This window comes from Rutilus rutilus, assembly GCF_951802725.1.
Source record: "Rutilus rutilus genome assembly, chromosome: 13".
NCBI lineage: Eukaryota > Metazoa > Chordata > Actinopteri > Cypriniformes > Leuciscidae > Rutilus > Rutilus rutilus.
This window is the reverse complement of record NC_140218.1, coordinates 15,600,295-15,618,318: the sequence shown is the minus strand read 5'-3', so window position 1 is coordinate 15,618,318 and position 18,024 is coordinate 15,600,295. Positions and strand designations below refer to the sequence as shown.

Sequence of the window (18,024 nt, the reverse complement as noted above, 5' to 3'; positions counted from 1 at the left end):
GACTGTATTGTCTGTGAGTGAGACAGTGGACTGCCTGACTGAATGTAGAATGAGGTATCTTAAAGAAAAAGAGACTAAATCTAATTCTAATTGCAATGCTATAGCTGTTATACTAAGCATTGTAATAGTTAGTAATTGTGACACAGTTTTCCTAAAATAGAAAATGAAACCTAGTCTAGAGGTTAAATGGACATCCAGAAGAAAATGCCTGTTTACACAAAGTCCAATGCGCCAAACAAATGAACAGGATATCCATATAGTGTTAACTGTAGCATAAAAGGCCAATTCATTTAAGGCCAAAATTGATATTAAACCAGGGTTGAGATCCCAGCATAACCTCACCTCCTGTACGGCGTCTCTATTTATTTGAATAATCAGTATTACAATATGCAGCAGGCAAACCATGCGAGAATACAGTCATACATTTCAAGCACGTGTGCATATGCATGTATCTGTGTGCGTCCCTGCAGCGGTTATATATTTATATGCAGATGAGCAAAGCTTACGAGAAAGAGAATCTATAGTACCAGCACGTTCCAATAAAACACTTACATCAGTCCCTCTAATTCAGGAGCAAAGCCCTTCTAGGGCGAGCGGGCCTTGTTCTATTTGCAATGGAACATGTCATATATTTGATGTTGAGGAAACTTGGAGACGCTTCTAGAGTTATAAACCTCTACATCGTTTTGGCGTCCAAGTGTTTGTGTTTTCTGCATGCCAATTAAATTATGCAGAAGAGTGTATGCTACAATATTCATCAGAGCCGGCTCTTCATTGGGTTATTGGGCTCAAACGGGCCCACCCGATTGGACGGTGAGATTTTTATAGAAATCGAGAGCTAAAACCAATGTACCACGCTGCACTTAATCACTGTGTTGGAAACTCATGATAAATTAGAGCATTTTACAACATTTGAAGTGAAAGGAAGAGTGGGAGGAAATTTACAAAGGCTGAACGCATCAAAAACCGAGCCAGGTTGAACACACATGGAGGGGTCTGACTCTTTCTGTCTCAGACTACCCATAATCCCCTGTGCATTGGCACAGAGGGCCAACGGCGCTCCGTGTGAGGTCTGCGTGTTCAGAGGGATTGGATACAGGGAGTTTGTTTGATTAGTTCCAGATCTGTCAGATGCTTGGGCGACATGGCTGGGAGAGAGCAAGGAAGTGAAGGGAACGGGGAGGGGGCGAGTCTTTTCGCAGCCAGCCAATCAGCGCCCTCGGAAGCTACCTCTTCCTGAGCCTTTTAGAAAGCTTCCAGCAAACTGGGGGGCTCTGTGATCTCCTGCATCGAGCAGCATCTGTTCTCTGCAGAAGGCACGCTTATGAGATGTGGTTTAGAATACACACAAGAGGCTACGAGTAAACGCTAAAACACACATAAATGTGCACGCGAGTGAAGTTCGGGAGCATGGCGTGTACAAAGACACAAAGCGCGCTCAGACACAAGCGGTTGTTTATCAGCCAAGCCTCCTGGAGAGACGAGATGCAGTCCAACTCTCTCCTCTCTGATCAGCCATCATAACAGATGAAGTGGAATTGAACTGTGACAGACAGCGATGCCCCCAGCCGGAGCGTCAAACCCACAGCACACTTAGATTCAGCAATTCAGACATCTCAGCCTCGACACTTGAGAAATGTCAAGCAATCAGCCGGCATTTGCCATAATGGATGCTTTTTATAGCTGCACAATCCTCGCCAGTCGCGGGAAAGTGCAGCCTGGGAGGGATGCGATGCTAGTGGCCTGCACAAAGCGAATCGGAGAGTTCGGACACACTGCGAGAATCTGGTGTCTTGATAAACTCTTTGAATATTATCAAAACGTCCCGTGGGCCTGAAACATTCACAGTTTTTCCATGTTGCATAACACTTTTGAAACATTCACAGCGTGCGTAGTGAGCTGGCTGAGCGCCGTGACACAACGCTGATACTCTTCGACACAGGAAGTGAGAGAAATATCAGCAGGGCTGCGTATGTGGGACGAATGCATCATGAAGATAAATATCACAGAAACCGGAGAGATGGATAGATGGAATGACACATCGTATATCTCATGATGTATCCGGAAAAGAATTCAGATTGAGTCGTAACGCTGAGCAACATCCGCTAACCACTAGTTATGCAATCAAAAATATTGTTTAGTCAATTTAACTAAAGCCAATTCATTTTCTCAATCAAAATCAATATTCATTTTCAATAAAATATGTAACTGGCTCTTCATCTGAATCAACTTTCCTTTTCTGCTGTTATCACTGACTGTGTGGGCTATAAGATAGTGTTAACCATTAGCCAAATAGCTATTTAGGCACAGTTTGAACACACTTGAATTCCATGTTTTGTTTAAATATCAATCCTAGAATTCCTGAGTTTAAGTTAAGTTTTCATTTAATTGAAAAACAGCTACAGTATAAAACTGTTGAAACATTTGGTGTCACTTTTACTCAGCAGGGATGCATTAAATTGATCAAAAGTCACAGTAAAGACGTTTATAAAGATTTTGATTTCAAATAAATTCTGTTCTATCCATCAAAGAATCATAAACAAATGGTTTCCAGCTGTTGTATCATTGACAATAATATGAAATGTTTCTTTAGCAGCAAATCAACATATTAGAATGATTTCTGAAGGATCATGTGACACTGAAGTAATAGCTGCTGAAAATTCAGCTTTGACATCACAGAATATATTACATTTTAAAATATATTCAAATAGAAAACAGTTATTTTAAATGGAATAATATTTCACAATATTACTGTTACAAAATAATACTGTTTCAAGCATAAGAGACAAAAAAAAAAACATTTCAAAGAACAAACTATAAAATGAAGAAATCATGAGAAATGTTTGAGGGCACATTGAGTTCTAAGACTACGAGATCTGAGCTTTTGGTAGAGACGTGCAAGATTCCTGGTGTATTTTCTTCAAAAGAAAAACCTCTGAAGAAGGATATTTGAGTCATTTTTGCTCCATTTAATCTATCTAGGAAAAACAATTAATGAGTAATGCAATTTTTCTTTTGTATGGAAATTAGTCAAATGAAGTGTGTGTATACTCACAGCTGGTGCACGCTGCAGTTGTAGAACTTCACCTCTGTGCTAATTAGCATCTGACCCGTTTCCTTCGAGTTCAGCCTGAGCTCGACACCGGACCAGTCTGAAAAGAGAGCAAGAGATGAGAACAGTTCTGTCGCATTGCATTCTGTTGTGTTTGGTTTTCAGCTTGCTTCATGCTCAAGCTGTCTTCTGATTAATACTTGGCATACCTCGCATCGTATTCTCACAGTCAAGCGGAGCCTCGAGCAGCTCTGCAGTGTGTGGCATCCAAGCCGATATGAGCATATTTGGCGTTTTTTTTCTTTTTTTTTTCTGAAGACACGCAATTGTCATACCGAACACAGCTGAGCCCTGCTGTTAATGTGAAACAGGCCCGCGGGCGGCAGCGTCGATGTAATGGAGGAGGAACGGCTGGCATCGCCACAGAACACCAGCCAGGCCAATCCTGTTTGGCAGGGTGGTGGCGTGGAGAATGCCGATCGGCGTGCAGACCAAACGCTCGCGCTCGATAAGCGGCTAGCTCTTCATACTCAAATAAGCACAAGCTCCGTCCCAAACAGGCAGCAATTCAGATAGCATACAGCGTGGGGAAGTCAGCTGTGACCCGAAAGCACTCCTCTTCCCTCCTTCACACCTGTTTCCACGCTTCGTAACACGGATGAATGGACTGAAGGGTAAAAAGTTGGCATTTTTAAACATTTTTAGACCGTTTCAGGTGCATATGCCAACGGCAGTAACTGGCACGCAATTCCCAAATGCCTGACTGTCTTGTGCCTTGTAGCTATTGGAAATAAACTAGGAATTGAATTGGTCACACCCACGACTCTATGAGCAGGTATTTCCACACATGATCGATGCTCATAAGCTCCTATCGAGCCGGAATCAGTCAAGAGAAAGCAGCAAATGTGAGGCACCGGGGGATTAGATGACATTTACCTGAGGGAGCCCACTGATTGGATAACGCTCCCCCCAATAAGAGCATGGGGGTTGTGGGTAAACAAAGCTGTCATTTACTGTGGGCTGGGAGGAGATTATTGTGATTCAGATAATCACAACCAACTTCTGCCGCATATATGGCCATCTGCTTCTCAACAGAGGTTAGACTGGAAGCGCATGTAGGAATTTGTCCGTGGACAAATGTAAGCTTTAAAAGCAAACAAACAGAGTAATCGCTGTATAAGCGTTGCTAACAAACTGAACACTTATCCGATACGTCTGTAGTGACATACAATTACATCATGCAGTTTTCCGTGGAACTGGATCCTCTGATTTTGGTTTCCCACATTGCAAACTGATCCCTGATTATACCGCTAACCACAGATGACTCTAAACCCGATTGTTGAAAAGCGTTGGGAGAAGAACTCCATCCCTGGAGCTATTATGGGTAGGGAGAGGGCAGAGGACTCGTCACCTGTAATGGGTGTAAGTGTGTCTGAGAGCACGCATGAAGCCCTGGGGCCGACCTGAGGTCGTTGTAGGCTCATTAGAGCCGCGGTTGCACGTGGCTAGTGGGGATCGATGGGGTGGCTTGAGTGTGAGAGCGGACGGCACCGCTGAAAGAAGCCCTCATTAGGAAGCAAGGCTGTTGGTACGCTAGAGAGGGTCTATTAATAGAGCATCTATACAAGAGAATAGAGATCACCTCTCTGAGGGGAACAGGTAGACGGATGGATAACGAAAAAACAGAAGAGATGTCAATTGATAGGGAAGGTTGAGTGCATGGAGATGAGAGCAGGAGAAATCTATGGGGTATAAAATAAAGCACGAATATGGAGTTTTAGTTTAAATAGTCTAGTTTGAATAAATACCTTGATCTGTGGGGATGATGGGAACATCTTTAGCAGCGGGAGATGTGCAGAGAATCTGATTCCCATCCACTCTGCCCTCAACCTCCGTCAGGTTCCCGAAGGAGCAGGTGATTCCAGCAGAAAGATCCGGAACATCTGTCACTTTCACCAGCAGCTAGACAGAGGAAAGCGATCATTTAGATTAGAGGAAATGGAAAATAAAATAAAATTCAATTTAAAACAATGTATTGCAACTATATTTAAATAATAAATTACATAATTCATTATATAAACTGACTAAATGTCTGAGCCAAGCCACAGCTCAACAGAAGATATTCATTTCTGATCAAATAACCTCAGTCTCCTCATACGGGCAAAGTTCATTCTACGGCAGATGGTCTCACACAGCATAAACTCCAACCATCATTACAGACTTAACCTTATAAAGACTCCTGCTCAAAGAGGGTTAAAACTGGGCATTTAACAATCCATCTATTATTCCTCCATCTTTGAACTAGATCTCCTGTATTTCACACGAATGCTCTTGCACATCTTCTCAAAGCACACATGGCCCTCTGAAGTCATTCTCTGGGGGACCGGTGACACACAGGATGAAGCTCACAGACTATAAATACACACATTTCACATGCCAGGAGGGAAGTGCAGGCTGGTCTTCTCACCACTGAAGAAGAGGACAATTATTACTGTGACATTTGTTAAGACTGCTCGGCTAACTTTTTGTTTTCACCATGCCGTTTTCAACAGTTCTAGCCGTCTTGCGGCTCTTTTGAGAGTATGTACGTTCGGCCCATCTCATTGCCTTCCTTCACCCTCTCTTTTAAAATTTCCCATCTCCTAATGGCATCCAATTACTTGTATAACCACATGGATGTTCCTTTCCTTTCACTCTTTAAGCCACAGCTACAGATTTGCTAATTAGTCATCTTGTTACTCGTTGTAGATACACAGACTGTACTCAAACATCGAGACAAAACATTGTTTGCGGTAAGCATGATCTGACCTTAACAACATTGACGAGGCGTGATTGGAGTCTCTATGTTTTGCCTTTGCTCCTTTCATTGCAGGTTAGCTTTTTCTCATTTCTCTTCGTTGCTGCTGATGTGCAGGGAGGGCTAATTGTTGCTAGTATTTCTAATAAAGGTAATTTGATTGTTTTTGTTGCTTTTCATGCTCCTCTAGCGCCCGTGCGGATGGGTTTGTTGTCATGGTGATGGTTTCCCTTCATTGTGCGACGCGCAGAGCAGCGGTGACCCTGTTGTCATGTTGTCGAGCGCTACGGCACGACAGAAACATCTAATTTAGAGCCGGACACCTCATTATCTTAATCAGGTAGCTGTGATACAGGGACTCTATCAATTATCTGGACATCACAATTTTTTTCCCTGGCTTCCCATGGAAGTTTAACCAAGGTGAATACCTTCATACTTGCTTGTGTGCCTGAGATGCCTGTACTTTTTTGCGCGAATAAAAAGGTATCCATGAGGGTATAAAATAATGACAAAAAGCCCTGAATAGATATCTTTGTCTCCTTGAACGCAACTCCTACTCCGGCCCACATGCTTATTTGGCATCTCACCCACGCATATACCTTTCCCAAAGGCCTCTGTTCCCAGATATCTCGCTCTCCGAGCCCTCCCACACAGACCACGCTTTCCAAACCCAAAACTGTTTATCTAGACATCGCACTGAAAACTAATTCATGCTAATTTTTCTCGCTAGAAGGAATGCATGCTCCTGTATTTCAGTCAATATCACCTCTAGGTTGTTAAGGTGTGTATGTGTTCTTGTGAGTAAAGTTCATAAATGGTTTGTGAGGTGTCTCACCGGTACGCTGGGTTCAGACACAGCGATGCTGTCCGGGTACACGGTGGCTTTCACACACTGACTCAGTGTGGCGGCGAAACGGTACGGCTCGTTTGCCCGCTCGCAACGATCCCTTTGAGAACACCTACATGAGAGAGAGAGAAAGAGAAAAAGAAAAAGAGAGAGATAGAGAGAGAGCAGTAGTTAGTAGGGAAGATATTTTGACAAGCAAAAATATTTACATTCATAAATCTGCCAGACACTACAGTGCATACAGAACAAGCATATTCATCAGCACGTGTGTTCCCAGAGAATCACTGCAAGCACCATACACCATACACATACCATACAAAATAATGAATCAACCCTATATTGAATGCAATCCATCCATGGGATCTTTGCATTCCGTAAAAGGTTCTTTTTATAGTGGAAAAAGGTTATTTAGATTATTCAAATGTTCATCACACTAAGAAAAACGTGGTTCTTTTAAGAAATGTTTACTGAAAAATTATTTGGGGTACAAAAAATGGTTCTCCTATGGCATCACTGCGAAAATACCCTTTTGGAACTTATTTTTTTAAAGTAGGAAGATAACTCTTCTCTAACCACATTAAGTTCTGAGTAACACAAACAATAAACAAAAAAACAAAAAATATATATATGTTTATGGAATATCCACTAGACAACTGAAATTCTGTCATCATTTACTCTCCTTCATGCCAAATAAAGACATGTTTATTTCTAGTACATTTACATGTACATGTACAAAGCACATTTAAAAAGAGCTGTACAATTACATAAAACAAACAACTACAAATAATAATCACTCTGTCACTTTTTTTGTTACATTTTCAAAGTAGCCTTTGGCTATATTCCAAGTCTTTTGAAGCTGAATAGTAAACAATGTGTAAAAAGGCAGAAATTGTGCACAAGTAATTTTGTAAGTAATTTTTTGCTGAAAGGCTTCTCCTCTGCCAAAGTTCTCAAATCTCATTCAATTCAAGAATGATGACACGAGAACTAATGACATTTGATACAATGAAGTTAAATATGGTACAACGACATAGATGAGATTTCAGAACTATAAAGGAAAAAAAGATCATTAAAAATTAAAATAAAAAGAAATGTCAGTTCGACGGTCCCCATTATGAAAAAGAGCACTCTGGATATTGTCCAATGTCTTCTTTTGTGTTCCTTTGGAATGACATGAGTTTGAGTAAAAGATCTGTAACTTCCACAACTTTCTTCTCAAATTTTTATTTCCAGGTAAACTACATCTTTACAGTTCATAAGCTTTGCTTTTAATGTTTTTGAGATAAGTCTCTTATGCTTACCAAGGCTGCAAGAAATATTGTGATTTTTTTATTTTTATTTAAAATAACAATAAATAAAATAATAATTTTGCAATGTAATTTATTCCTGTGATGGCAAAGCTGAATTTTCAGCACTTAATACTCCAGTCTTTAGCGTCACATTATCCTTCATAAATCATTCTATTATGCTAATTTGCTGCTCAAGAAACATTTCTAATTATCATTGATAATGCTAAATAATGTTAAATTATCATCAATGTTGATAATGTTAAATTATTATCAATACTGATAATGAGAAAACCGTAATACTTTTTTTTAAGGATTATTTGATATTAAAATATATGGAAAGTTCAAATGAACACCTTTCATTACTATCAATTTTGATCAATTTAATGCACCCTTGCTGCAACCCCCCCGGCTACATTCCACACAGGCTACATGAGCATCTGCTGCCTTCAGCTGCTGTCCTTGGTGCTGAATACTTCCATACCGTCACTTTCCCTTGAAAGAGCAATCAGTAACATCTAATTCCAGATGTGTAAAGCTGTCATTACGGTCACGGGCCAACACTGTTCATGTACACGTACAATTCCAGAATATATCCTTTTATTCCTCTCAAAGTATTTTTTACTTGACCAAAGGCACTGATGGACAAGAAAAGGATTTTTTTATGACCATTTTGTTCATTTTTGTTGCATTTACACATACACTGGCTCACAAAAAGAAACTACTACAGTTGATTCATCCTACTGATATAAATCTTTCGCGAATCTGAGGGTTGTTATTTTTACTTTTCACACTGTATTCATTCAGCCTGTCACTTGCTTTTGACTCAGCCTCCGTCTCTCTTTGCTCCTCTATCTCTGACAAAGAGCGTGTAGGCTTGCAATTTGCCGTGTCTTTTTTAACATGCCTAATGCTCCGGGGGGGAAATGACACTTAATGTGCTTTCAGATGTCCGGGGCGGCTTGTGCATTCTTCGCTGTCTGAAAATGTGGGTGTGTGTTTGTCTGCATCTTTCAGAGCCGGCAAATCCAGGAGCCGGGTTTGATTTTGGAGGAGGAGGTAGGTGTACTAGGGATGCTGCGTTACCATGGCACCAGGAGACGGCCATTATAATGTGTGTGTACAAGTAAGTGTGTATACTTAGTGGGCAAGCTCTTCTCTCTCTTTCATTAAATGAAGTGTGTGTCCCCTGTACATCTCTCTCTCTCTCTCTCTCTCTCTCTCACACGCACATACAGTATGATTGTCAAGGTTTCTTGCACCAAAGGTTCATATTTATTTTTGCTTGTCCATTTTCCACCTTCTGTCTGTCCCTTAGAATTAAAGTTTTATTAGCTACTGTACCTTTAATATGCAAAAAAGCTCTGCTATGATTGGCTAAACTCTGCATGAGAAAACTACTGACATACTACTGTTAATTATGAATAAACGTTGATATTTAAATGTATCAGTGCTATGTGTGTGACAAGCTTTTAGATTTATGAATGACCTGTTTTCAGTGTGTGTGTAAGAGAGAGAGAGAGAGAGAGAGAGACAAAGGAAGGTAATGGTAGTGGTGGGTTAACCTTTGGGTTTTTCTCTACCGCCTGCTTTTAGCCCTGTGCACCAGACAGGCAATTACAGCGTCTTTTCTCCTCCTTACACACTCAACACACACACTCAGCCTTGACGAGAGGAGACAGGCGACAGGAGAAGATTTTCCCTTGTTTCTTTCCTGTCTTCTTACCAGCGTCTCCAAAACATCCCGCGAGGTGTGTGGCGAGACACCCGATTGAGCAAAACCTCTGAGGGAGGAAAAGAGGAGACGTTTTACAGAGGAATAAAAGTCCCTCTTTTAAAAGAAAGCTGAAAAGAAAGCTGTGGGAGTGACGTGAACTTCTCCCTGGGAGGACTCAGATGAGACAAAATGAGACAGAAGAAGAGAAGAGACAAGAAGAGATAAAGAAACGAGACAAGAAGAGAAGAGACAACAGAAGAAGAGAAAAGACGAGAAAATTTAAGGCAAAAAGAAAAGTGTTAAGATGAGTAAATAAGACGAGACGTAAGAAAATAAGGAAAAGGATAAGAGACAAGAAGAGGAGATGAAGAAACAAGATAACAAAATGAATAGACTCAAGATGATAAGAGTAGAGGAGAAGAGATTAGAAGAAAGGGAGATTTAAAAAAAGAAGTGAAAACAAGATTCTAGAGAAAAGTTGAGAAAAAAAGGTTGAGATTAGTAAAGAGTAAAGTGAAGAGACAAGACAAAAAGAGAACAGTAGATGAGTATAGTAGATGAGTAAAGAATATACACTCACCTAAAGGATTATTAGGAACACCATACTAATACTGTGTTTGACCCCCCTTTCGCCTTCAGAACTGCCTTAATTCTACGTGGCATTGATTCAACAAGGTGCTGAAAGCATTCTTTAGAAATGTTGGCCCATATTGATAGGATAGCATCTTGCAGTTGATGGAGATTTGTGGGATGCACATCCAGGGCACGAAGCTCCCGTTCCACCACATCCCAAAGATGCTCTATTGGGTTGAGATCTGGTGACTGTGGGGGCCATTTTAGTACAGTGAACTCATTGTCATGTTCAAGAAACCAATTTGAAATGATTCGAGCTTTGTGACATGGTGCATTATCCTGCTGGAAGTAGCCATCAGAGGATGGGTACATGGTGGTCATAAAGGGATGGACATGGTCAGAAACAATGCTCAGGTAGGCCGTGGCATTTAAACGATGCCCAATTGGCACTAAGGGGCCTAAAGTGTGCCAAGAAAACATCCCCCACACCATTACACCACCACCACCAGCCTGCACAGTGGTAACAAGGCATGATGGATCCATGTTCTCATTCTGTTTACGCCAAATTCTGACTCTACCATCTGAATGTCTCAACAGAAATCGAGACTCATCAGACCAGGCAACATTTTTCCAGTCTTCAACTGTCCAATTTTGGTGAGCTTGTGCAAATTGTAGCCTCTTTTTCCTATTTGTAGTGGAGATGAGTGGTCCCCGGTGGGGTCTTCTGCTGTTGTAGCCCATCCGCCTCAAGGTTGTGCGTGTTGTGGCTTCACAAATGCTTTGCTGCATACCTCGGTTGTAACGAGTGGTTATTTCAGTCAAAGTTGCTCTTCTATCAGCTTGAATCAGTCGGCCCATTCTCCTCTGACCTCTAGCATCAACAAGGCATTTTCGCCCACAGGAATGCCACATACTGGATGTTTTTCCCTTTTCACACCATTCTTTGTAAACCCTATAAATGGTTGTGCGTGAAAATCCCAGTAACTGAGCAGATTGTGAAATACTCAGACCGGCCCGTCTGGCACCAACAACCATGCCACGCTCAAAATTGCTTAAATCACCTTTCTTTCCCATTCTGACATTCAGTTTGGAGTTCAGAAGATTGTCTTGACCAGGACCACACCCCTAAATGCATTGAAGCAACTGCCATGTGATTGGTTGATTAGATAATTGCATTAATGAGAAATTGAACAGGTGTTCCTAATAATCCTTTAGGTGAGTGTACATCAAGAGCAGATAAGAGACGAGAAGAGATGAGACGAGTCGAGAAAAAAGGGTTGAGATCAGTAAAGATGAGAAGTGAAGAGAAGACAAAAAAAAGAGAACAGTTGACATGAGATGAGTATTGATGAGTAAAGAGACATCACGAGCAGAGAAGAGAAGAGACGAGACGAGACAAGAAAAGATGAAAAAAGGGTTGAGATGAGTAAAGACAAGAAGTGAAGAGACAAGACAAAAAGAGAACAGTTATAGATGAATAAAGAAGAGACATCAAGAGAAGAGAAGATGCAAAGAGAAGAGAAGGAACGAGGCAAGACGAGTAGAGAGGCGAGATGAGACGAGAAGAGCCCTAAACCCAACATCAATTAAAACCAACCTCTCATCTCCATATTGCCCCAGTGCGTGTCCAACAGGTGAAATAATTCACTCATAAACAGCCTGTGAGTGTGAATCTGCTTCCATCCCTCCAGATCAATATGTAATTAGGAATTCATTTAGCTGAGCATCAATCCCATATAACCCAAACATACACCAACACCATCTAAGTTCAATACTGAGAGCGAGGAGTAAACGTCTTGGCTCTGTAATGAGCAGCGTATGATTGTCATAACCATAATAACGCTGCTTGAAAGAGCATTAAACCAACTAAACGGCAGGGCACGCAATCCTTCTGAACGTGTGCAGATGTCGATGACGATTAATGGAGCCAGTGTTGTTGTAATGTGAGTTGTGATATTGCTGATGGCCAAAGGATTTTCATGGACTGTGTTGTGACCGTTCTCCTCTATCTCAGTCTAAAGGTGAGACGGTGAAAGGTTAATTTGATTCATTTCCATGACTTTTCCAGACATTTCTTCAGGTTCATTCGTCACATGGAAGGTCAGGTCACATGCACTGCATCGTGGTACAACATCTCACACATTGCTCTGTGCTTTCAATGCATACAGAAAACGGACATACTGTGCACAGTATACAGTACATACAGCAGAAATAGTATAGTATGCTAGTCCAGCATATCAAGGATGGCCGTGCGTGTACATCAGAGAGAGAGAGAGAGAGAGAGAGAGAGAGAGAGAGAGAATGTTTCCCCACAGCACGGATCAAACGCTGACCCCTGCTGTGAAGATCGTCTCTCTCCTGGAACGCCAGCCACAGCCATGCAAACAAGACCCAAGCCGAGAGCTCACACACACACACTGCAGACACTCATGTATTGCATAATGTTAAATACGCTTACATTCTGCCCTTAAACATTGATCAGTGCTAGGATTCCCCAGCTCCCTCTTTCTCCCTATAATGAGTTAAATCCTAAAAGCGATTATGGATCCGTAGGAATGATCTCTGCTGAGCAACTGTTGGATCACTGATATTAAAACAGACTTTGACCTCAAAGGAGTTCAGCCAATCAGATCATCTCCAGGATTAGTGTTCTCCATGGGCCAAGGAGATTAGTCCTCCTAAATCTGACTCTCGCTCCTCCTCTTTTTGGTCCCCTCCCAGTTTCAGGGTCCTGTACGCAGTCTAACTGGGCCATGAGAGACGCCTCTGGGTCTTAATGCCATTGCCAGATAAACCGATATCAGACAGATGCTGTTTGCCTTCATAGTCTAAACACCAGCAGAATTAGTGATTCCTCATATGCTCAAAAACTATCTTGCTTTCATTTTTTTTCTCTTTTCAATCACATGGTACACAGCAGCTGCTGATAATTAGAGGGACTTGCACTAATTGCACTATTCTGAACTGAGGTATGAATACAGACCATCTCTCCTACTAGGAGCAGAATAATGCTACTCTACAAAAATAGACTTTTTTACAGTAAAAAACGAAACATTCTTGAAAAAAGATTGAAAGTACACAAGCAGCACAATAAACAAACTAACAACCGTTCAAAAGCTTGGGGTCAGTCCAATTTTAATTTAAGGGATGAATATTTTTTCAGCAAGGAGGCATTAAACTGATCAAAAGTGGCAGTTAAGACATTGATAATGTCACAGAATAATCTTAAAAAACAAAAATGCTGCTCTTTTGAACTTTATATTCATCAAAGAATCCTAAAAAAAAGCAGCACAACTGTTTTCAACATTGATAATAATAAGAAATGTTTCTTGAGCAGCAAATCAGTATGTGACCCTGGACCACAAAACCAGTCACATGGGTAAATTTTTTTGAAATTGAGATTTATACATCATCTGAAAACAAATAAATAAGCTTTCCATTGATGTATGGTTTGCTAGGATAGGACAATATTTGGCCGAGATACAACTATTTGAAAATCTGGCATCTGAGGGTGCAAAAAAATCAACACATTGTCCATTTATGTTCGTGATTGTGCAGCATTCACTCACAAAAATACATGTTTTATATATTTACAGTAGGAAATTTACTAAATATATTCATGGAACATGATAATTTTGACCCATACAATGTTGGCTATTGCCACAAATTTACCCGTGCGACTTATGACTGGTTTTGTGATCCAGGGTCACATATTAGAATGATTTCTGAAGGATCATGTGACACTGAAGACTGGAGTAATGATGCTGAAAATTCAGCTTTACCACCACAGGATTAAATGACATTTTATATAAGATAATCTCAAATATATTCAAATAGTAAACCGTTTATTTTACATATAATCTGCTCTAGTGCTTTTAATAAACCCCAAAGCTAATGTGTTGATCCGTAGAAACTTAAATGTCCCATCAAGATTTCTTATCTAATCTCCAAAGACCCATATCGCACCTTCAAGAATCCCACACACACACACGAAATGCTTCTTGATTTAAAAAAGCATCTAATGATGAACCTACGCTGCAGATAACTATTTGAAAACCTTTATTATAAAGTACGTGCAAAGGAGGAGAAAAACAGTGCAGTGGAGGAGAGGCTAAAAGACTAATGAAAGCATGGTAGTAGGTGTCAGCAATCTCTCTCTCTCTCTCTCTCTCTCTCTCTCTCTCTCTCTGTCTGCCGCTTTATCAGATGTGGAAAGACGGACTCCATAGGGGCCGTGAGGAGTGAGAAATGAGCAAATATGTGTGTGGAGCTGGAATTATAGCGAGCAGGAGAGAGAGATGTTAATTTCATTAAGAGAACACTGACTGTGAAAAAGCACTCGCTGTAGGGGAATACTGGCACATATGAAGAGAGAAATTACAGAGAAATCTGAAATATACCATGGTACTGAACGATTACCATACCGATACACCAAATTTGTTTCTCAAAAAAAAAAAAGCAACAAAAAATTGCAATCAAAGTATCCTATTTCAAATCTATTTATAATTTATTATATATATTTAAAGTATAAATATGAAATACTATATTTCAATATTTTTATAATATTTATTTTAAAATATGTAATAAAATAAAATGCTACAAAAAATAATAATAATATTTTAAATAATTTTAAAATAAATATTCAATTAAAATGCTTAAAAAATAATATCTAATATTTTAAAGGGGTCATGACATGGGATATTTTAAAGGTTGATGATAATCAAATTTGCAAATGTTTTGAAGTCTTTGTGACGTCACACGGGTAAATACATTTGGATATGCCTGGCTCCAGAGCAAGACATCGACAAATAGTTTTACATCATCGCACAATAGGCAATATCGCAAACAGAACCCATTACCGTACACTGGATACAGTATATAGATGCGCGTTCAGTTTCTGACATACTCCACACATTTGATTCTGTCGATAACCGGACAAATAGAAGACTGAAAAGAACGTTCGCTTTGGTGCGTCCCATTTGCTAATTTCTCTAGAGACTTCAGAAGGATACGAGCATCAGGAACAAGTGGATGGTTTATTTTTAAAGACGTCATGGATCGCGTTCTGAGGATTGTATGTTTGTTTGGAGAATTTGACTGCAGATTGTTTTGCAGAAAGTAAATTTTTTCATGTGTGTAAATGACAGTTTTATATATATAATGTTTTCAAAACACTCATATGCAACAGCGAGTGGGCATTGATACTGTTTCCTATGCAATAATGTTAGCCAATCGTAACAGTGGCCATGCCTTAAAGGAGCCGCCCCTTAAAAACTGATCATTTCAGACAGAGATTTTTTCCCCCACATTTATATTTTGTTTTAAAATCCAGGTCATGACCCCTTTAAAACTAGTTAATTTCAAATAATACCAAGGTACAGTAGTGGCATGATACTTTCAGTAGTTTTTGCAGGTGAATTAATAAATACATAAGCTTGTCTGCACAACACAGCACGGTATGTTTGAGATTCGAATGGTGTCTGTATGACATGCAGCAGAAAGCCCCAGAGGACTGATGGAGGAATGTAATCCTGCCGTGCTGACGGCACGCTGCGATGGAAAAAAAAACAGCCCCATGCTGAACGGAGAGGCACAAATACCGCTCGCTTCGCCAATTATTTGTCCCTGTCCTGTCGGGAGTCATGTAAATTACTTTAAGTGCACTTTCCCAAGGGAGGTACGCCCGCCATTACAGTAATGATGGCAGCGGAGGGTTTACACAACAGCACAAAACCACTAAAAGATGACAAACTCTGTGCTGTGCTGCAACATTCAATACAATATTTTAAAGCACAAAAGCATCTGAGGATTCAGCACTGAGAGATATACACATCTGGATGCAGTTGCACTAGTCCACCACCAGAGGGCAAACAACCTCTGTGCCATATGAGAATGATCCCTGTGATCTTTCTTAGACTTTTCATTCTATATTTCAAGAGTTATGGAGATTTTAGTCTTCAAATACACAAAAAGCATTGCTTTACCACTAACTGCGTGTCAATATAAAGAGGGAACTTACATGTTATGCAGCACACACCAGCCACAGTGAGGATCTCCTGAGCTCAGACACTCTCCGCATGTGCCGTACTGCTCACACGACTCGATCGGCACCCGTGTGACCTAAACAACAAAGCAAATAAGGTTTTGAAAGAAAGAACAAATGGAGCATATTCATTCATTTCAAGCTCTATCAGTCCATTCGATGGATATATGATATTGAAGTAACATTTGAAGTCATCGATTCTCAACCCATTTTATTTTGAGACTATGATGGACATGGAAGAGGAGAGAAAAGTGAGGCAGGAAAGAGAAGAATCCAGATTAATGTGAACAGCAGGACACCATCACCACATTTACTCCCAGAGGAACATTTGGTTGCTCTGATGTTCATACCTCAGAAGACGCACTAGAGGTCTTAGTTACACAATTATGTATTAACATCTCTCAGATGTTTCTTCTATGACTCTATGACTTCTATTGCAAATTTTGCTATCATGGCAAATGTGAGAACATTTTAACCACAAGGTCTATTTCTTCCAAGAAGCAGAAGACTTAAAATTGAGATATTAGTTCATTACTTCCTGAGGGTTTCTATTTGATCTCCATTTCATCTCCCTGCGAGATGAAAGTGAGATCGCATTTGTGATGTCTATGAAAACCAAATGGCCAGTTTTCATGTTGGTGAAGTTGTGTATGTGGACCAGAACGTCTGGGTGTTAATGTATACATGCGTTTCCTTTGAAACGCATAAGTCAAAGACAAACGCGATCGCGTCCGTTGGTAAAACCTGTACTGTGTGTGTGTATGTGTGTGTTTATGCTAACAGAAACGGACAGAACAGAGGAAACAGGACGCAAACAGCTGTGCTACTGCCACTAAGAGGAATAACATCGACACACTGCTCTTCTGTGTCGCCCAGTGCATCTGTTCAACTAGGTGTATGAACACAAACACACAAATTCGTTTTTTTATATCTTTGCGTAGACTTTCCATAGACATAATGGTTTTTATACTGTACAAACTGTATATTCTACCCCCTTACACTAACCCTATCCTAAACCTACCCATCACAGAAAACTTTCTGCATTTTTCAAAAAACATCACTACTATCTTTGTGGGGGCATTTGGCCTCTCAATATTAGTTAAACAAGAACACACACACACACACACACACACACACACACACACACACACACACACACACACACACACACACACACACACACACACACACACACACACACACACACACACACACACACACACACACACACACACACACACACACACACACCTGCTCAAACATAAAGGAGGAAATATGTACTTTAAGATCTATATACATAATGTTCAGTGTAACACTGTGTAAACTGCTTGTAATTGATACATTTCACAACACAAATGTATTAACAGTAGTTATCTAAATGAGGATATTTATAGACTCTGTCTTTAAATAGAACTCATTATAATTACTATAGACTAACTCATAACCATACTGTTACGGGTGTGTGCAGTCAGGAAGTGTAAAGAAGATGAAGATTCCGACACAAAGTTTACTTAATATAATCCAACATGTAGTGATCCAAACAGGCAAGGGCAAATATACACAGATGTAGGCATAACGGTCACGGAAAACTGAAAAGTCCATTGAAACGATACTAAACTGAACTGAATGGTGACACATACCAAAATGCTAACCATAACAGAAATATTTCTGCACTTGCACAATAATAATAATATACTACAAGAACAACA

At 40.2% G+C, this 18,024-nt stretch overlaps 1 protein-coding gene across 1 annotated transcript in view; it reads right to left on the bottom strand.

Annotated features, from left to right (window-relative positions):
• Positions 1-18,024, bottom strand: part of plxna2 (plexin A2) — a 209,356-nt gene that overhangs the window by 66,715 nt on the left and 124,617 nt on the right. The window contains exons 5-8 of the mRNA XM_084428724.1: positions 16,292-16,392; positions 6,685-6,808; positions 4,861-5,014; positions 3,056-3,152 (exon numbers count right to left, since the gene is read on the bottom strand). Coding sequence (XP_084284850.1) covers positions 3,056-3,152; positions 4,861-5,014; positions 6,685-6,808; positions 16,292-16,392 — 476 coding nt within the window. The remainder of the gene's footprint in view (positions 1-3,055; positions 3,153-4,860; positions 5,015-6,684; positions 6,809-16,291; positions 16,393-18,024) is intronic.